Source organism: Gracilinanus agilis, chromosome 1 (assembly GCF_016433145.1).
Source record: "Gracilinanus agilis isolate LMUSP501 chromosome 1, AgileGrace, whole genome shotgun sequence".
In the NCBI taxonomy this organism is placed as follows: domain Eukaryota; kingdom Metazoa; phylum Chordata; class Mammalia; order Didelphimorphia; family Didelphidae; genus Gracilinanus; species Gracilinanus agilis.
This window is the reverse complement of record NC_058130.1, coordinates 308,213,361-308,235,547: the sequence shown is the minus strand read 5'-3', so window position 1 is coordinate 308,235,547 and position 22,187 is coordinate 308,213,361. Positions and strand designations below refer to the sequence as shown.

The following is a 22,187-nucleotide window of genomic DNA, read 5'->3' as shown; positions in this document are numbered from 1 at the left end:
GGGGGGTGGGGGGCGGCGGGCGGTGAGGGACAGACAGGGAATGAAGGTATTTTAGAGAGGTAGAGGAGGAGGGCGTTGGGAACTGAACTGTATTGCTCTGCTCTCCATCCCACCAGCGTTGTAGAAATCTGTCAGCCCTCAAGGAAGTCGCTTAGAAAAGGAGGCTCTGCTAAAAGCTGCTTCCCACCTACAAGAATGGCCTCTTTACAACATCTGCAGAGTTGAAGCAATTTGATGCATGACACTGGAAGGCTGATATATAGGTATAGGGCATACACACAACCCTTTACAAAACACTAGCTGTAAAACAGCTTGTTCGGGCAGCAGGTTTCCACTGTTTGACTAGCAGCAGCAGTTCTTCTGGGGCTACAAAATCAGTCTCTGCCATTTCAGTTACTTACAAGAAAAAAGGTTCCTGTAAGATGAATATATATGTGTGTGGCATGTAGGTGGAGTTGATGGAAAACTTTGTCCTATAAGAATCCCAGAAAAATAGGTGGTTTAGTGCATGTTTCCTTTGTGTGAGGATACTTTTCCATATAATTCTTGCAAATAGTATTAACTGACTTGGCAGTATTTAACACTCTTGAGGATAAACCCGGGTCTGTACCCAACATACCAGGCAGGAACCCCAAAGACGATATTTGATATCCTAATCTTTGGGGCAGGTGGTTTCAGAGCTAGCCTGGCCAAATGAAAGCTGGGCCTGGGCTGGGGATCACAGTGTAACTGATGGTAATAATTGCCTGGAAGAAAATCCTAAATACATTAGTGAGATGGTAAAGCTTTTAAGGCTTTCTTGGGAGTGAGTGCCTGGCTAATGAGAGGTTAATTTTGTTTCGAAGAGAAGACTGTACTGGTTTCCTGAGATAAATGGTCAGGAAGCACATTACCTCTCTGGCTCTGGCAATCCGCTCCCAATGCTTTTTGCACCTGCTACTTTCAAGCTCAGTGAGTGGTTGTAAAGATGTTGGGATCCTGTCAGCCAATTTTTGTAGGTACAATGAATGAATCCTTACCACCCCCCCCTCTTCTTGACAGGGTTCTAACTGTTGTCCTGTCTATCATCTAATACACAGATTCAAAAAGTAAGTGCCAACATCCAGCTTTTCAAGGACTTTCGATGCCCCTTTGGCCCTCCAGGCACCATATAGGACCATAAGGGTTAAAGATGATGTAAGTACAAACATATGGAGAGCTTTGTTTTCTTTTAGAACATTTTATTTTAGTCCGTTGACCTCCCACATTCAAAATGGTAAATAATAAGTGGGGGTGGGGAAGTTTGGAAAACATATCATATATACTGTGTTTTAAAAATTGAAACCCCAGGTCTGATACCCAGCTGCTCTTTCCTAATGTATTGTATTGTATTAAGCAGACAGACCTAGAGACCTGTGTTGGATTTCTGAAAATGGAGATTATATTAACAGGGGAACAGTTAAGCCATCATGAATGCTTTCAGGAAAAGCAAACCACATTTTGTTTAAAATCCATTAATGCTTCTTACATGTGTTTGAATTCTACCCAGTTACAAGTTAAGTTTATATTTTCCTTGATCCCTGAATAGTCTGCTACCTTGTTTCCCTTTTCTTGACTAAAAGAAAAAAAGGAAGAGGAAGGAAGGAGATGAGGAAGAACTAATTAACTAGAGAGATTTCCGAATTGTAAAATTATTGATTTTAGCATATTGTTAGTTTGAAATGTAAAATCATTACATATCAGTAATGGAATAGTTATTGAATTCTGTTTTTCCTCAAGTTAATACTGGGGACCTTTTTTAGTTTTTACTTCCTTAATCCAGGTAGCACATAAACTTAGAAAAGACTATGGGCCCTTGGATGTCTAGCTTCAAAGCTCCTGGGTTTAAACCCTGCTAGAATTTATTGATAACAGTTTTAATTCACTGTTCCAGTCCCTCAGCTCACCTAATGCCTTGACACTTGAAAATGGGAACCACCTCCTAGCTTAATTGTAAAAATTAGCATTTCCCTCTAGCCAACTATACACTTATATTGCAATAAAAAGTGAATTGTTACACACATAAATCTTGGGCTTGTCAAATTTTACAACAGAGGAACAATGAAGCACCTTAGAGGAGATGAAATTTTTTCTGTTAAGAAGTGTCATTTAGTGACGGTAGAGTTTGCAGAGAGCGCCCTCTATTGTTACCAAACCCTAGAGTACCTGTCATCATAGTAATGAAAATAAGAAAACCTCAGGGAGTCATGAAAAAACAAACCTAAGTTATTTTCTTTATTTTTTAATATTAGTTATATCCTGTCGCACAAAGAATTTATTTTAATTTGTTCTTAAAGTACACATTTCTGGATTAAAGGAGGACTAGCAGAACAAATTTTATAAACTGTGTCAGTTTTATTCAAATATTTTAGAATACTGAATTGTACCTGTTTATCTTTTTAAAGAAAAAATGGTACTGTTTTGATTTACTTTATCTAGCATGATAATTATTTATATCCTACAATATACTTGTGCCAAGAGAATGATTTCAGTATTCAGCAAAATCTTGAAATATGAAATCTGATTCTTCTACCAAAAATCATTTCTCCAGGTGGTATTTAAAGCTATTATTATATTGACTATATTATAATATAGTCAAAGCTTGAATTATATCTTAGGCAGTGAAGGTTATGTTTACTACTTGACTCACCATGGTGTGTAATAATTAAGCAGTGAAAAGGTATAGCTAAATAGCGGAGGCAATCCAGAGTAGCAAGGAGTCTTTAAGGAGTAAATTGTCGTTGAGGGAGGATGCTGCAAACCCTTACACTATCCAAATATATTTGAAAACTACATTGTTTAAGAAAAAGAGGGGAGAGGGTGATGTATCCATAACTGCTTATTTCAAATAGTGCAAAAGTTGTGAATCAGGACTAAGTTGACATTAAAAAAAAAAAAGTCAATCAGTTTAAAGATAATATTCCAAGAGAGAGCATATTCGAGTAATTTGAGTAAATTAGCTGGCCCTTCACAACTACAGATATCGAGGTTGAATTCTTATCATCTGTCTGATTACAGGAATCTGTTTTTCTCCTTTTTCAGTCTCCTTACAAACTGATCTTTTCCTTATTGTTTTCAATTTAGGGAAAACAGATTTAGTTACCATTAAATCCTTGACTACTAAGTTCTAGGATGCCTTACAAAGTCTAAAGTCAGTTATCGTATAGGCATAACATAACAGTAACACATTTTTATTTAGATAGCATTTTAAGTCTTTTTCTCAGCACAACCCTGCGAGGTAGGTAGGTAGGGCGAATAAGCTGCCTTTTTCAGATGAAGAAACTGAGGTTATGAGAAGTTGTGACTTGCCCCATCCATGATTTCATAACTAGTTAAGCTGGGGCACTGCATTAACTTCTCATTAATCTCAAATTACTCTCTAATCGGGCATGTTAAAGTTCGCCCACTGTGGGTGAACTAAGTAAAAAAACTAACCGTAGGTGCCTAAACTAACTATCTCCTAGCTAGTAGTCACTAACTAACCACTAACCACTGATGCTGATGGTCAAGTTTAGGGTAAGAAACGCCAATGGGCGATCGCCGGGACCGATTAAAACTACCAGTAAATTCCAAAAGGCGCCCACTGAGACTTTTCCCAGCCAATCGGAGAGCCCCCGACCCGCCAGTCACATTCCGACTTGGAAAAGCTCGTTTTCTTGCCTGCAACGTTCCACTCTCGAGATCTAAGTCGGAATGTGGTATCGGGGGAGGTGATTGGCTGCGAAGGTGAAGCCCCGCACACGTGACTCCCTAGCGCCGCTCTTTAGGAGCTAGGACCGAGATAGGGCGTGGCTGAGGGAGGGGGGAGCGGGAAGCACGCGATAGAAAACAAGGGAGTGAAACTTGGGAGGCCGATTGGGGCCCTCCAAAAGTAACCGAAAAAGAGGGACCCCGGCCCGCGCGTCTTTTTAGATTAGAATACGTTTTTCAAAAAGAGAAGGAGAAACGGTAAATAGAGGAGGGGAGGCTGAGCGAGAGCGATGGCAAATCGCTTCGTCGTACACTGTCCAGGACAGCCGCGCTCTCAAGGCCCTAGGCAGGGAGGGCGGGCCTCGGAGGCCCAGAGAAGTGTCGGGTCTGTCTGGGTCTGCCGGCGCTAGCGGCCCCTGGGACGCAGCTGAGGTAGGAGGAGGGCGGGGATTGGCTGGGGGCGCGCCCGACGTGGGAGGGGAGTGCGGCGCTGAGATTGATTGATGGGGTGGGGGAGGGGCGTGCAGAGACACCCGAGTGAGGCAGGGGCCCCGCGCCCATAGTCGTCCCCCACACCCGCGCTTAGCACGCATTCCCCTTACCCGGGCCTCGCCAGATCCCGGGCACGAGTGGCTTTAGGGAGTGGGGAGGATAAGGGCAGTACTCATTTGCGTTCTTTGTGTTCTTTTCTCCTCTGCTTGCGATGCTGCCTGGGGCCGTTCTCCTCTGGCGCGCTGCTCCCCGTTGCTACTGCTGCTGCTTTTGCGGGGGCGGCGGCCGCCCCACGCCATCGCGGGACTGAAGGAGGAAGAAAAGGAAGCGAGGCCCGATCGCGTGTCCATGCAGCAGTCCCGGATCCCGGGCCCCCAAGCTGCCGTCAGAGCCCTGGAGGAGACCTGCATGGACGGGCATGGGGAGAGCTGCCCCTTCTTGCGCCGCCGCCGCCGCCAGGGCTGAGTCGGGCCGGCGCCGCCAGCGTCGCGGCTGGCACTCGCCTCCGCTGACCGCCCTGCTGCTCCTGTTCGGCCTCGGGGGACTGCCCGCAGGTACTGAAAGAGCCCTGCCCCCCGGGAGGGGCGCTCTCACAAGTGCCTCTGCACTCACTCGCCTGTGCACCCACACCCCACATCCCACGCACGACTCCAGTGACAGGCGCGGACTTGCGCGGGAATGGGCAAATAGGGGGAGGGAGAGATGGGAAAGGCGCCCTCGCTTTTACTCTAATTGGAAAAGCTCCCCTTCCCTCCCCCCCACCCCCCGGGATAACATGGTAATGGTGTGGTTGTGTTAGAAGTGGGGGACCTCGGGGGGAAAAAATGATTTCTTTGTTTCTGGCAGAAACCCCTAGAGATTGCAGAAGCAAACTTGTGTCTGTCTTCAAGACACCTGGCTGCGGAGCCACCTTTTTAAAAAACCTTGTAGTTGGAGCAACTAGAATAAACTGTTCAAAACATTTGGCGAGTCTGGGAGATGAGCGTAAGATGGCCCCTTTCCCTCCCCGCCCCCCCCCCCCTCCCGGCCTTCCTCCTTCCCTCGTTGCACAAACCTCTGAGAGATGTCCTTTCGGTGGGAGCCTGAGGGTGCTGGGGGGTCGGGGGCTGGGGCGGAGAAGGGAAGTGTTGCTTTGAGCTTGAGACAAATGCTCGGGATGCTTTATTGCTTTCTGCGAATGTATTTACTGAAAGTCGGGGATCTGATCAGTTTTCCGCTGCTACCTTCTCTCAGCAGGATAGAAGGAGGCTTGAGTTGTTTCCCTGGAATTGAGGTGTTGGAGAAGCGGAGAGATCGCACATTTAAACTTGAATGTGGAAACTAGTGTGTAGCTTAATCTCAGCGTAACCAAACTTCACCAAGTTCATATTTGAAAAAATTGCTTTCAAGCAGTCTTCAATCCTCTCCCACAAAATTTTCGGGGACTGTGTCTGGGACTGTGAGGTCTATGTTTGCCAGCCTTTGCCTTTGTATAATTCAGATTACTCTTACCCTAATGAAAACAGCATTGTAGCTATTTTGATTTTGAGCAGAAAAGGAAAGAAGTCAACTGTAGTGTGCCAGAGTACCTCTTAGGTTGTTTAGATTGTTGGTCTGTGTGTTTTAAGTCTGATAAGACGAATACCACTTTGGAAGTGTTGGAGATTTCTTTGCAAGGCACTGATATAGAAAAAAAATGTATTAAAAAACTGGAAAGGAACTCCCTGGAACTTAACAGGAAGTGTTATCCTTTTATTTGAGGATCTTTCCATGTATTTATATGAACTCCAATCTCTAGTGCTTATATCAGCAAAGTGAGTATTGTGCTTTTCATGCCACTTGGACTTATCAGTTGTCTGAGTAGTGGGAGAGAAAAGAAATACTTCATGGAGAAGTCAGCACAACCAAGTTTGACTTGTGTTATTTCCTTTTGATGTAATTGCTGATATGGGGGAAGGGATAGATGCAAACCTTAAGTATGTGCCAATTTTCATAACTAAAAATTCAAATTAGGACTTTTATTTCCTATACAAATAATTGTATAAATACATAGTATTATTTGTTGGCCTTGTTTAAAGGTTATGGTGGTTTAAACATGATTAGAGAAGCTTTGAAAATGGGAGAGGGGTCATATCTGGGCTTGAGTCACTTTCTACTTGGGCTCAGAGAAAATAAAATAGGGTCAAATGAGTGTTTAACAAAAGGGCAATTTGTCTTGATGTATGTATAAAGTACTATTGCACCAAGAAAATATAAAGCATAATGTATTGCACAGAGTTGTAGTAACAACTAACATTTATAATGTTTGCCATTACTTATATTGTCCTATATTTGAGGCTTAGTAAATATTATAGGTGTGGGTTAAGTACTATAGGTATAATTACACTACCGCTTTCTTTTCCCCCACCGTATTACAGGTGAGAAAGCTGAGGCTCAGAGGTTAAATAACTTGCCACACATTCTGGACTTTGTGTCAGAGATGTAATTTATCTTCCAACGTACAGTCCAACAGACTATCCACTACCATACTACTGAATGGCATTTAATGTTTTTGTTGTAAATTTAAGTTAGTTTTGTTTTAGCCTTGGCTATCCTGATAGTATGTGCATTGATAATGATGGGAAACCCTTTTACAAATGTAGAATGGAGCCCTGGAAGGTTATTAAAGAAGGATTATATCTCTTAGATTGGCCACAAAAACCTTAATTTAGAAAATTAAGATTTCTTAGTTTAAAAAATTTGAAACTTGGAACTTGTTTTAATAAATTTTTTTTAAGGCTCACTTTTAATGCAGCCTCACTTTATTAAGGCAGTAATTGTGTTGAGATTTCTTTGTTTCAATTTGGCTCAAGTAATAATCTTCTGGGAAAGGATTGTCTAATACCCTTTCTTTAGCTTGGGCTCTTTTTTTTTTTAAGATCAGTACTTTTTAAAAATGCAAGGAATGATTTCTGTTCATTTCAGGGATCCTAGTGAAGTGCTTTTTGCAGATGGGTGGGCCATATGTTTTATCACTGTAACCATGGCATTTGCCTCAGCACTCATGGCTTAAAAGATTCATTCTTTTTAATATAGCAGAGCACATATTTCACGTGATCAAAAAACCCCACTAGATTTCATAATCATATGGGTAAATTTGGCATGTTGAATTGTGACAGTTTTGTGTTTTAATCCTTAGCAATAGGATCTTTTGTAAACATCCATTAGCATGTTCTTCTCCATTAACTGAAACAAAAATAGGGCAGCTGATCTTCACATTAATAACAAATAACTTCATTGGCAAAATAGTGAAACCTTTACCTGTAAATTTTTAATTTGCTCCCTTGGGAAAGCACAGAGTGCATTATTCACATATTTTTAACAAAGCTCTGCATTTCCTGACTAAGGATCAAATATGAAGCAGCTTGCTTCCTCGTGTACTTCTTGGCTTTCCTTTGCCAGATCTTAGAGACTATTTCTACTTGGCCTTGTCTTGGCATTTTGACAGGAGCTTTACTTTACCACTTATAACAGGAAGGAGTGTGCATTGCCATTATAAATTCATGAAGCCTAGATATTTCTGGGGAATGCTGCAAATTAATCATAATAAAGAAACTTGGGATGAGGAGCTAGGTCTCTTGGTCTTGAGCCCATATTTCCCTCTTTTCTCCACTTTTCCCTCCTTCCTCTCCCATTCTATACTGAAACACCAAACAGTAGTCCAACACTATTTAGTTCTTCATCCCTGGGTTGTGTGGTTTCTGTTCTGTGTAAGATTTCACAAAGGGATCAACATCTACCTACTAGCTAAAGGAAGGGGGGGCGGGGAATGGAAAGAAAAGGGCTTAGAAATTTAATTCTCTCTTTTCCTTTTGAGTTAGTGCATTTACATTTCCACACCACTACTTTTGATATTTTATGACTATTTGAAATAATTACAAGTATAAACGTATGCTCTACTAAATTTTATGTACCTTAAAAAGAACAAATAGGCCCAGTAAGTTTAGCGGAAAGTTCTTGTGCTATCACACAAATATAAAAACGGGATGTACCAAGTTATCTTAAGACCATATTTTCATTTCTTTACTTCCTCCTATGCTGTGAAACCACTGCTTGAGTCTTTACTACTATGGCCACCAGCAATATATAAATAATAATAATAATACCTAATAGAAAAAATGTGGCCTTGAGTGGAAACTAGAAGGCAGAAAAGCACTAGATTTGTTATCAGAAGACTTGAGTTTGAATTTTGGCACTTTTACTTACTATTAATTCTGGACAATTTATTATTTAACTTCTTTGTGAAACTAAGTTGCCACCTATAAAATGAGAGGCTTGGTTTCAATGGCTTATGGACCTTTTCAGCTTTACATTTATAGTCCATGGTCTTTATGAGGCCTGAGAATCTATAGTGTTGAACCCAGGTGTCAAGTTCATGTTTAGCAAAATCAAACCTTTTGAACTTTTTATCTTTTTTAAATAACCTTAACTTATTTTTTAATAGTTTAAATTTTTTTTAAATTGATCAAGTTTCTTTTGAAAAGAATAGCTCCCCACAAAAAGAACCAAATTTAGGAGTATGGTTATGGTTCAGTAATTGCTTTCAATTGTTCAATGTGAAAAAATACCTTTCCGTGGTTTTGAATCAGTTAAAATTGACATCAAAGCCTAGGGTTTTGTTTTTTTAATTTGTTTCTTTTTTTTTTCTTTTTTAGGTGAATTTAAAAGGTGTGAAAGGGGAATGAGATTTTTTTTTTAATGTTTTAAAGTTATTTCTTTACAAAAAATTGTATCACCAGTAATTTATTGTGGATTTTTAACATTTTCTACTAGAATATGTGGGGTTCAAATTTAAGGCAGATATTCTAATGTAAGGGTAAATTGGGTGGCTTTTGGGCCCACTTCTATGATGTAGCATTTATATTGGGATAGATACTGATTTTGTTTTCTTTTCTTACATGTGCTTTCATAATTGAAAAACAAACTACAAAGTTGTTCTGGCAGTTATTTTGTGTTTTATGATATATAGATTATTTTTCCTTTTATTGCATTGAAAGAATCATTTTGGAAACTTCAACACAGCTACTTTTAGGTGTGCTTTTTTTCTTCTCAGCATCAGAACTTGAGATTTTTGCTGTAATCTCACCTTTAATTTGCTAAGTTATATGTTTTTGTTAATCAAAAAAGGCAGTAATTATAGTTACATCTAGGAGTCTACATTTTATATTCATTTGTTCTTTTGGTTCAAAATTTTAAAAGTATAGTATAGTCAGTCCTTGCCATCTGCCTCTGTTATGGAGAATACCCTTTTCCTGTCTTTTCTTTGTCATTGGACATCTATGGAATAATAAATCACGTGCAAATGTTTGGTCCAGAGCATTTGAACTCATGTTCCTGGGAGAATCGGAGAAAATTAGGAAATTAAACTTTTTATCAATATACTTGTTTATTGGGAGGTAGTTAAACTTTCTGAAGGCAGGTGATTATAAGTTGTGATTAATGTGGAATATGTCTACTCTTGGCTAACAGGAGGTCTTTTTTTTTAAGACTCAGTACTTTCATTTTCTTGCTGCTAAGGCTGTGTGGACATAAAGGAGAGTACTGAGTTCAAACTCGTATTTTGAGGTTTTAAATAGACAATCTATAATTTAGAAAATTTTTTTCCTTTGGTGTAATGATAGATGCTTCTACTTTTAACACTATCATCTCAGGTTGTTTTACTTTACTTTCTGAAGCTAATAATTCTTACTTTTAAAAAACAATAGAATTCTAGTAGAGAATAGAATTTACCTTTATAGTAACTGAAAATTTTACATTTACTTGAAAAAAATAACAATTTAAGTAATACTTTCGTTTACCATTCTATGATAGCTTCTAAGTCTTGTAAACAGACTAGTTTACACGTAAAAAGTTTGTCTACAAACAACTGCTGTTTTTCTCAGAGTAATTTGGCTTGAGAAACACAGAAGCAAACTTGTATGTGTATTCTTAAAGGCTCTTAAATTATACCTGCTTTCCCCACCCTCTGCCCCTTTTTTTTTTCTGATCAAGAGGGCATAAGAAATAGCCTCTGAAGGTCTGTGATAGTTTTCTTACAATAGTTCACTCGGAAAATAATTTAGCCTTTTTAAAACTCACCTTATAAGCAATTTTTTGTTATCTTACTTCCTTTAGGTTATTGCCAACAGCCAGCCCAGTGTCGAATCCAGAAATGCACTACAGACTTTGTGTCACTGACTTCTCACCTGAACTCTGCCATTGATGGCTTTGATTCAGAGTTCTGCAAGGCTCTGCGTGCTTATGCTGGTTGTACCCAGCGTACTTCCAAAGCCTGCCGTGGAAACCTGGTCTACCATTCAGCTGTGCTAGGAATCAATGACCTCATGAGCCAGAGAAACTGTTCCAAGGATGGACCCACATCCTCTACCAATCCTGAAGTTACCCATGACCCTTGTAACTATCATAGCCATTCAGAAGCTAGAGAACATCAGGGAGGGGACCAGAGTCCTCCCACTTACCTTTTTTGTGGCTTGTTTGGAGATCCTCATCTTAGAACTTTTAATGATCACTTTCAAACATGCAAGGTGGAAGGTGCCTGGCCTCTTATAGATAATAATTATCTTTCTGTGCAAGTGACGAATGTACCTGTGGTCCCTGGATCCAGTGCTACTGCTACAAATAAGGTAAGACTGGCTCTTCTTTTCCTAGTCACTTTCTAATAACTTTGAACTATGCGATGGGTAGAATTTGAAGTGAGAAGCAAAAGTTCCAGTTAAAAGGGAGGCATTCTATTCTTGTGTTAGAGTTAATAGGTTCAGTATTGGGGGCGGTCATGATTTGCTTTTTAAAGCTATAAATTGGCCTAACACAAAACCAGGATTCATGATAAAACAAATGAGAATGCAATGACCCAGGACAATTCTGAGAGATTTATGGAAAAGAACACTACCCACATTCAGAGGAAGAACTACAGGAATGGAAACCCAGAAGTAAAACAACCACTTGAACACATGGGTTGATGCGGATATGATTAGGAATAAAGAACTAGGCCATTGTAGTTTTTAATCACTGCATGCCTGGTTTGTATCTCTTAGGTTAACATCTGTTTGTAGATGTTAACTATTGAGTTGGTAAGATTAGATGTTTGAGGCCTAAGGAAATTACCTATTAGAAAACACATTTTATTGGAAATTTAGAAAAGGTAATTTAATGTGATGTTATGTTATGGCAACACTGTTGCAAACTGTCTAGCATGTCTTAGTTATTAACCTAGTGGTGAACAAAGGCACAAGATAATTTGTGGACGAAAGGATAACAATTTAAAGCTGTGGAAATAAGCTAAAAAATAAGTTAACTTACCCTGACCAGCTGATCCACATTTTAGATAACTACTAGATCAAGCGTTCTTAACCTAATTTGTGTCATGAACACCTTTGGCAATCTAAAGCCTGTGCAGTCCTTCTTAAAATGTTTTTTAAATGCTTAAAATAAAATACATAGAATTACAAAGGAAATAAATTATTTTGTAATCTTTTATTTAAAAAATAACAAAACCAAGTTCTTGATCCCTAGTTAAGAACCCTCAGCATTAGTGTTTTACATAGCATTAGATGGAGACCTACCAGTTGTCTTCAAAGCATTTGTGCTATTGTCCCTGTAGGAGGGAAGGATTGATGTGCTGACTTTAGATTCTTGTATCAATCTTATTCACTATAAGTAAACAAGAATTCGTAATGTAGAATTTCTACAAGAAATGGTATCCTTAATATTCTCTTCATCTGTTACTATCTTTGTAGGAGGTATTAAAGGTAAAAGTATAGTAGACATCAATTTTTCAAAAAAGTAATTTCTAAACTGTTGTGAATTTTTTCTATCACTTTCTTTTGTTTTTTTTTTTCCCCTTCTTAAAACCCTAAGTATCAATTCCAAGGCAGAAGAGCAGTTAGGGCTAGGCAGTTGGGGTTAAGTGACTTGCCCCGGATCACATGGCTAGGAAGTGTCAGGGGTCAATTTTGAACCCAGAACCTTTCATCTCTAGGCTCTACACTCTATCCACTGAGCCACTAGCTGCCTCTTTTCTATCACTTTCTAAGAAAATGCCATATTGCCTTACCCATAAATATTCTATGTGGCATTTATTTTTTATATTGTAAAATCCATTTTTGTAGGCGTGTTGTAGAGACTGTTACAAAACCCATGGAAATAATTGGGGCCACCTTTTAGGTGTATCCAGATTGTAATTTGTTTCTCTGAACAAAGATGATCTTTGCTATGACCTATAAATATTTGCAATTATAGTCTCAGCCAAAACATGAACTTCTTTTTTGGTTTCCTTAACCTTATAATAAATTTCACCTGTGGTTTTTACATAGGAGTTCTTTTTAATCACATACCTATTAAGGAACATGTTTGTTATATATACAAAATATGACTAAATGAATCCATCTCATTACTTTTATGGTTTAAAAAAAAACTTTATTTACAACCAAAAAGCATTCTTTAAAGCTATTGAACATGGAAAATGCAAGAAGAAAATCCCTCCTGGGGTGTAAAAAGTCAATACTGGAGATTTTTTTGGTGAATTTATTAGAGACTGTAGAGATGACATATCTTGTGTGGAGATCAGAGGAACAGATGACTTATTTTGCACAAGATTAATGCACCTTACAGATTGTCACGTCTAGTAATGTCTTCTATCTTCACCCTTTTTTAAATTTGATGCTTTGGAATGACTGTACTTTAAAATAATCATTAAGACTTGCTATTTTGTGGAGATAAATATTTGTAGATAAGAATGCACAGAAATAATTGAGGTATTTAGTTTTAGTTGGTCTTTTGTTACGCTGTTGAAAAATGGTTCTTCACATCTGGTAACCATGCTGTCCAGAAACAAAATCCTCAGTAACTCTACTACAGCCTTCAGTGTTATATTTCTTCCTAAACCACTCTACAAATCCTGTCTCAGGATTTGTTGAGTGCATACGCACAGGCCAGGCTGGGGGAGAAAATACTAGAATACATCTCAAGGATTTCCTTAACTCAATCTCTTTAATCTCACTAATAGACCAAAACTGCCTTAATCTCAAAACTAGAATATATATTAAGGATTTCTTTAACTTTCCTTGTCAGGACTGATTAATCTATTAATCTCTGGTCAGTTCTATTAAAGAGATTGCTATATTTAAACACATTCTTTTTTTTTTTTTTCATCCAAAATTACATTTGGTAACTCTACCTAGTCTCCCCTCTCAAAAACACACACTCTTTAAAATATATATATTGTATGGTGGACAGAATTCCTAAGTGGTGTATTCCCCAATTAGAGCCCTCTCCACTTGTCTTTGGACTCAGGCTAACTTAGGATCATAAATTTAGAACTGGAGGGGACTTCAGAACCATCCAGTTCAACCTTCTCATCTGTCAGAGGAGAGAACACAGAAGCCCAAAGACACTAAGGGATATATATGCTCTAGGTCACATTTGGTATGAGTTGTCCTCTCATTCTAGAGTGTATAAATACTCTTTCCATTCGCTTTAATTCCTTTTTCCCCTTCCCTCTTTGACACCTTCATTGATCTATTTTTCTTCCTTTCCCTCAGAAAACAACCAAAAAGGAAAATTGGAGAATAAAGTTTTATATAGATTTTTGTGGTTTTTTTGCCCCAGGAGACCTTTTCTAACGAACCAAAATAAGTGATAAGACCTGTTATTTTATGAAGTATAACATGAATAGATAGCTGAAGGGCAGATAGGTTTGTCCAGGCAGAGCATCTAAAGAAATACTGGCAATGGAAGGAGGAGTCATCTAATCCAGCCCCTTCATTTTACAAATGAAGGAATTGAGGCCTAGAAAGCCTGTGTTTTATCTAAGTTCTTCCCATTGTACTGTGTTGTTACTACATGTCATGTACACTTTTTCTTCCTCAAACCTAGAATTTGGGAGTGTATGGTATAGTTTTCTTGGTGTGTTCAGGTTTATTTTTTTCAAGAGTTTTTTTGCATTTCCTCCTCTAGTTTAATAATCCTCTTTTAAGAGGAAGAAAGGTGCTGTTCTTATACACATGTATTGTATTTTCCACACTATTGGGAAGGTACTTTGTGTTTTAAGGAAGAGAGGGTTATAGTAAGAGATGATGGTTTGCAGAGGACAGATGCATGAGGAAAGATTCATTTGCCAACTGGCAAGATTCTTGTTCTCTTAGTCCCCTCCCCACCCATGGAGGTGGTTACATGGATTTCTGGCATACCAGCACTCCTCTGCAGAGATCCCCTATCTTTTCTGAGCCTTTCTCCTTACCTGTGGCTGCTTGAGATGAATATAAGTGCCCAAACATGGAGACAGAGCAAAACAAGAGGTATAAAACTGGAACTTAAAAACTTTCTTGAAGGAAAAGCAGTTCTCTGTAAGGATGGAAAGAATTCAGCTGCACTGGCTCCCAAAAAACTGTGAGTATAAGCTACCTTGTTGAATAGTCTATAGAACTTCTATGGAGGAGTTGGTGCTATGGTATCAAACAGATAAAAATAGACCACTGAGTATCTCTATAGGCAGTATATTGACTAAGAAAAGTGCATATTACCATTATCTGTATTCTGTTGTATTTTTATTTTATTTTAACTATTTTCCAATCACATTTTAATTTAGTTGGAGCATACTTCTGCCTATCTGATACCTTTTTACCTTCACCTTTCATACCACAATCTCTATACATGTACTCATGGTAGCTCTTATTTAGCTTAAGTTATGTATGTTTTGTATCCTGAGTTAAGCAAACCCAAGATAGAATATTAAAATCCAGATTCCCAGGAAATATACATTAGGTTGAGTTATTTATCTTTCAAAACAATGATTAGATACTTAAAATGTTAGAGCAACAGGGGACCTTAAGAACCATATAGTCCAAAAACCTTATTCTTATTCACTGATGCCTAGAGATGTGTCCTTATGAATTTGTGATTTGTCCTTATGAATATAACTAGATCTAAAATCCTATTTATTAACTTTAAGCCAAGGGGGTTTTTCCATGCAGTCTCTCAGGAATAGGTTCTACAAGAGTGTTTGAAATGTGACTTTTCTGGGAATTAGATTTTTATACCATCATTCAGAAATATGCCTGCTTTTTAAATTAAAATATATCTATGATGCTAATTTTCTTTAAGAATCAATTTTCTTACTCAAACCAACATCCTGGCCTTATTGATCCTTGCTTTTCTACGTACTCTGATCACATGCTCTTATGTTTCGTTTTTTTTCTTTCATGTTTCTACCACCATCCCTTCTTGCTTTCAGTCATACTACTCCTACTTGCTCTCAGTAATAAAGGAAAACGATGGGAGCTTTCTGTTGCTTTCCCATCCCCTCCTACTTGCTCTCAGTAAGAAAGGAAAATGATGGGAATTTTCTGTTGCTTTCCCATTATAAACTTTCTTATGCACTGGATCATTGTAGAAGCTCATTAATTCCATGTTAGTTTACCTGTTTGGGAAAGAAATTTGTATTTTTTTGCACATGACCATACCAGAGAGAGCTTATGAGGGAGAGTGATGAATTGCTTCTGGTGAATGGGTTAGTTAGCATCTGCATAAGCTGGAATTGCCTTCATGTGTTTCCTTTTGTTACCTTGTGTTACCAGTTCTCCAAATTCAGGTGGGTAGGATAAATCTTGACAACTAGCCCAGAGCTATTGACAATAATATACAAATTGCTTTTATGTTTAGGAGTTCTGTTTTCTAGCTCTGGTCAGTGAAAGCTCCCTCAAATTCTATCAGGCTGGTCTTTTGCTCTCTTCATTCTTCTGGCCCCTGGTGGGGTCAGCCAATTTTCAGATTTGGCTCCTAGACCTCAGGTCTCTAACTAGTAATAGCTTTCATTAAGTTCTCCTACAATGCTCCCACAAAAAAGATGGTGAGAAGAGCAAAATGCATTTTAATCCAAATTTAATCCAAATGAAAATGTCTATCTTCCTCCAATCTGTTTAGTCTAGAGTCTGTGCTGGATTTGGAAATAGGAGGCCCATATTCATATTCTAAGTAGTACTTGTTCTCTTTTATGACCATGGAAAAGTTGCTTCATTTCTGTGGTCCTCAATTGATTTTTCTATAAAGAGAGGATGCTAATATTATATAAAGTTCAAGGATTTGTTTATAAAATCACACTATTTCAAAGTTGAAAGAGATCAGTTGCTACTTGGCCCAATCTGTATCTGAAAAAGAAACCATTTTCTTCCAACATCAACCTCTTTCACTGCTGCTGTTAAAGCATCATTAATTACCCTGAAAATTTCTTTGTGGTTGCAAGAGTGTCCATTATTTCCCTTGTGGCTCTCCACTGCATAGAATATTCTGCTGTATACATGATGCCTTCGATCAGCTCTTGTACCCTCCTTGAATTGCAAGGTCAGAACCAGGGGCATGGTTGTTTCCAGTAATTGTAAGGCATTATTGATCTTTAGTTTGATAGCTTTTGACTGTCTTCTTGTCCTCAAGAGTAGTATAGTTCTTGAGCCAAGGTTTCAGTATTCAAGTCCCCTTTTAACTGAGGCTGCCAAGATTGGTTTCAACTGTAATGGTGATCCTTTGTTTTACAGGCAGATGACTATGATAATTTGTATATAATGGCTAGCTATAGGAAAAAGAGCCAGAGTAAGTTTTTTTTTATTGTACGATCAACTCCTTGCTTCTTTCAGAAAGTAAAAGTACATTGTTGTATTACTGATTCTCTATATCTGTGAGATTATTCATTACTATAATAAGCATTATATTATAATTTCCATAGTATTATGTAGATAAGATATTTGTCATCATTTTTATCTCCACTTTTAATGAGATAAAAAATAGTTGTGTAGTTGGCCCTAAGGGGGAAATGCAAAGAAAATGTAGAATTATGAACTATACTGCAGTACATAAATTAAACACTAATTTATCTACATTTTTATTTGTTTTACATAAAACAAAGCATCTTCTTATATTTCTCCATCTTTATTAAAGTATGCTAGAAATTATATCTTTTTTAAATTATCTTTACATTTAAGAAGGGAAAGGATATGGAAGTAGTATAAAACATGACAAATGAAATAGGTTGATTTTATGACAAGAATTTTATGTTTGAGTCTCTTTAAAATACTCCCATATTTTAGACCTCTCCATTCCTGCAATCCCCATACGTCCTGTTCCTCCCTCCCTGCCCCCCCATCATTCCCTTTCAGATGTGACTTGGAAGAAGGGTTGGGGGAAATGGAATCCTAATTTTCCATTCCTTAAGTAAAATTAACTCAGAAGCTGCCTATCATAAACTGTATCCTCATTAAGGGATGATATACCTTTGCTTCCTTAAAACAAATATCCCGCCTGCGCCACCCTATTTATTATAGGCAAGAAGCCAGGGCCTGGTCTGTATATAACTGAAGTATAAATATCTCTGTCATGTTTTCAAGGCTTCAACTTTCTTAAATGTAAGAGGGAGGGCAAGAAGAATAATTAGATAGTTGCTTCTTTTTAGTTGGTATCAAGCAATATTAAACCAAATAGTTTTATGGAATGTGGGTGAGTGGGTGGTAGGAGTTGGCGTTGATTGCCTAGATCAGCCATGAAAATGCTTCCCTACCTATTTTTTGTTTTCACTGAAGGGAACTTGTTCATCTGCCCAAAGTTTGTTGTCCTGTGGTTGAATCAACTTAAACTTTGACCTTTTAAAAATTGCCAATGAAGATCGTATGGCATACATTTAAAATATTAACATGGTCAACCTAGGAGGGACTGAGAGGATGCTGGAGGCCAAGGGACTTATAGTGAAACTTGGTCCTATTGAGGAATGAAGTCTTTATGTTCTACTTAGAAGGTTATTTTGAATCTGTGCTAAAGAAGAATTGACCCTGGGTAGAATTGATATGGCAGCATTTTATAAACTAACCTGGGAGCCATTCTGCATGTTACCAGAAGGAAAGTAATGTTTAGTTTTAGGGGTTTGTGTGTCCATTTGGGTGTGCCTTCTGTCTGCGAAATAAGAATTCAGAGGTCTAAAGAAAAGAGGGACCTTCACCACCCTTGAATGATTCGTGTTACTCAGTGTATCCTGCACCAAAATTTACCGCCAGTCTTCCTCCTCTTCTCTGGAATATAATAACCTAAAGTTTCTCTCAAGTCACTGGCCTTTAAAACTGTTGTCAGGGGCTGCTGGGTGGCTTAGTGACTGGGAGGCGGAGTCCTAGGTTCAAATCAAGCCTTAGACACTTCCTGGCTGTGTCACTTAACCTCCATTACCTAGCCCTTAGCACTCTGATGCCTTGAAACCAATACACAGTATTGATTCTAAGATGGAAGATAAGGGTTTTTTAAAAAAATAATAATAAAAAAAAGAACTCATTGACCTTCCTGTCTGACTTATGGCCATGTACCATTCCCAAAGGCACTGTAGCCCTGGAGGTGACAAAGGAAAGAACCTCTGTGGAAAGCCTTCAAACTTTCCTACCTCTTTTGCTATCCTGCATTGTTCTAGATCTGAAAAATGTTTGTGACAGACTCAACAAAAATGAATCTCATCCCTCCCCTATCCCTTAGTTGGTCTAGACCCCTGCCTCCTGAGAGTTCAACCATAGTAACTTTAAGGATCAGTCATCATTCAACAAGTTTTTAATAAGTACCCACTATGTGCCTCATATATAGACCTAGATCATATGTGGCTTCCAGGCTATTCCACTGCAATTTTTTTTTATAATTTGGCTCCCATCAACAGACCACAAAAAGTGGGCCTGGCTAGGGACCAATGAGTAAGCCCCTGATTTCCTTCGACTTTCCAGGCCTTGCTGTATAGCCTTAGGTAGAATGTGGGCCTTTGAGGACACCCAAGCCTAGGCAGGGAAAGCTGTCTGCACTTGTCTAGCTTCAGGGCTAACACTTGAGAGCAACTTTGGTCTTTAATAATTCAAGGGTTGCAGAAAATAGAAGGAAGACTGGTGGTAAATTTTGTTGAATGATCCCTGGAATGACACCAATCATTCAGGGGTGGTGGGGAGAGGGGTCCATTACTTCTTGAAGTCTCACTGGAAAGGCTGGTAGCAAGTTGTCTCAATATATTTTTGACATGGCAGTGATGAGAGCCAAATTAGCTATTAAAAATCATAGTAGAATAATGACTTTGTGATTCCTATGCTTAAATATCTCCAGTAGTTTCTAATTGCTTTCAAAATAAAATATATCTTCTTCTCCTCTTCTACCACTCCCAACCCTCCACACATATCTCTTATCTGTTGGAATCCTTCTCTTTTAAAAGGCCCAGGTCAAGTGTTGCCTTCCTTCTTGAAACCTTTCTTGATTCCTTCCCCTCCCATTATAAAGTGATCTTGTCTTCCTCAAAAGTCTTATGCTATATGTAGTCTCATTTTTCATGTGTATTCACCATATTATATTTTACCTACGCTAATTTTTCTTTTTTTGGGGAGAGTTAAACTTTTATTACTAAGCCTAAACAACATAAAGTGTATTTCCATACAGAAAGCAAAATATGCAAACAAAAAATTGGATTCTTTATGAAACCATGAACTCTACTTCAGACCATTTGATAAATTTAAGTATATATTTCTATATTTTCCCTTCAAAACATTTGTCATGCTCTTTTTTGAGCTCCTAAATGAATTTAAAATACTACAGTGGACCTTAAGACATCATTATTATTAACCTCCTTTCTCCTCCCAAACACAAAGTAGTAGGAGGTCTTATAACACAAAATCAATCCATACGTGGCCATGTCCAAAAATGTTGGTCTCTTCTTCTATCCTCAGTCCATCTCTTCTCTCTGGAGACTTGGCTTTTCAGTTTTATTCATTAGTTTCAAAGATGTTTGTTTCTCTTTACATTATTGTTGTATTGGTTTAAATTCTTGATTCTGCTCATTTCATTCAGTGATAGGTTCACAATACCCAGGATTCTATGAAATCATCTTTCATTTCCATTGTATGCAATAAAAATTCCATTATGTTCATGTACCACTTATTTGTTCAACCATTTCCTAATTATCCAAGAGGCTATCTAAAACACGTTAGATTCTTAGTTCTTTGACTTTTAATCCCTACTTCAGGATCAGGAAGTCTTTCTTGTGACTTTTCCCTCCCCAATATTTTTTCCCTCTTAACAATTTCTTTATATTCCCAATTATTTCCTATAATATTTTATTTTTTCACAGTGAAGTGATACATATCATACATTCTTAAAGAATATTGCTAGCAAAACACAGATTAAAAAAAAAAAACAAAAAACAAAACAGACTCTAGCAGGATCTATTAGCCTTATTGTCTAAGAGGAATGATGGACCTAGTTAAATGTAGATAATCTTATCACCAGGAAGTTGATTGAGCACCTGGGGTAGAGCATGGGTATAAAGGCAAGACTACTCATGGAGAACATTTACTATAGAGTTATGACATGTCTTTGAAAGGAGTTACCTATATCTATGAAATCTTGACTCCTTCAAGTACTGAAATAAGTAACTCATCTATTTAGTGTCTTGAATTCCCTAATAGTAACTTCTGCATCTACTTTTGATTCCAACCCTCCCATCTTTTCTAGCAGATTGTCAACACAATTATCCTCTCCCTAATCTTCATCGTCCATCTACTAGATCTTTCTCTGCTGCCTACAAACAAGATCGAGTATCTCTATCCTCAAAAACAACAAGCTCTTCATTAGGCTGTCATACTTATAATCATCTCTTTCACAGGCAACCCCACTTCTTTTTTTCCCTCTTATTCCCTTCTTAACCTTGAAACTGATTTTTCCAGTGTTATTAGCTATCTATTAATTGCCAGAACTTTTCTCAGTTCTCATCTTTCTTGACCTTTCTGCAATATTTGATATTGTTTACTATCCTTTTCTTCTAGATTTTTATGACACTGTTCTCCTGGATTTTTCCTTTTAATTGTCTCTGGATGTCCCTCAAGACTACTTGGTCCTGAGCCCTTTTCTTTTTTCTATATTCTTACTTGGTGACCTCATCAGCTCATATTATACTATGGAGATAACTCCCATATCTATATATCCACCTTTTCTCTCTCCTGAGCTTCACTTTCACGTCTCCAGCCAAAACTTCAAAGTAGGTGTTCCCTATGTACTTCAAACTCACTGTATGAAAACAGAACTCATCTTTTCTTTAAAACCTAATTATCTTTCAAAATTGCCTATTACTGCTGAGAACACCACCCTTCCAGTTACCCAGGATGCTAGATATCTATTCATTTGTTAAATGTTCTTATTTTTACATCCATTTCTTTCATCTATCTCACTACTTTTATTAACACTATGCTGGATAAGTTACTCTCTCCTTTTTGGCAATCTTTAGATTAGAAAGGAAAAAATTGATTTTTGTTACTCTATTCTTTCATTTACTCATCTCTTCCACTTTAGTTCCTGAATTGGGGCTTTATGCTTTGACTAGGCTCTGCCTTCTGCTATAATTTTGAATGATATGGTCAGCCTTATTTGGTTTTACCCTGAGTTCCTGAGTTGTTCTCTACCTCACAGAATTAGGTCCAATGGATCTTTGAAACATCACAGTAATCTTGTGCTAGGGACCTTGTAACCTCTGAGCCTATGATGTCTAGGTCTGGGGACTACAGTTACATGGTAGTCAATGCTCTCTGCAGGTACTCCTTGAGATTTTCAAACTGCATATGTAACTGGCCCATCTCTGGTCCCACTGATGGCCTACCACTTTGTTTGCCTGAACTGACATTGATTTTGCTTTGGGACTTTACTACCCTCACATTTCTGGCTGGTTTTATTTTTATTTTATTTTAGCATTTCTTGGATGGAAGAATTGACTGTAGTTTCTCACTAACTTTAAATCATTTAGTCTGGTTTGACTTTCTGGGTTTTGCTAGAGTAACTGTGGAAACTGGGCATTATGCTTCCACTCAGGTAGCCATTTTAGCCAAAAGTCTATAAGTTCAGTTATAATAATAATAGTAGCTCACTTTGGTATGTCATCTAAAGGCTCACAAAGTGCTTTCTTCACAACAATCTATGTCGGCTGTGTATGA

General features: G+C 38.0%; 1 protein-coding gene across 2 annotated transcripts in view; it reads left to right on the top strand.

Moving 5' to 3' along the window:
- The first annotated feature begins 1,095 nt into the window (after nt 1–1,095).
- Nucleotides 1,096–22,187, top strand: part of RGMB (repulsive guidance molecule BMP co-receptor b) — a 30,629-nt gene continuing 9,537 nt past the window's right edge. Inside the window, exons 1-3 of one of the 2 annotated variants that reach the window (XM_044657637.1) lie at nt 1,096–1,176; nt 4,513–4,754; nt 10,333–10,841. In XM_044657637.1, coding sequence (XP_044513572.1) covers nt 1,172–1,176; nt 4,513–4,754; nt 10,333–10,841 — 756 coding nt within the window. In that variant the 5' untranslated portion in view covers nt 1,096–1,171. Of the gene's footprint in view, nt 1,177–4,068; nt 4,141–4,512; nt 4,755–10,332; nt 10,842–22,187 lie in introns of those variants that run through there. The other variant, XM_044657638.1, reaches the window with a different exon arrangement.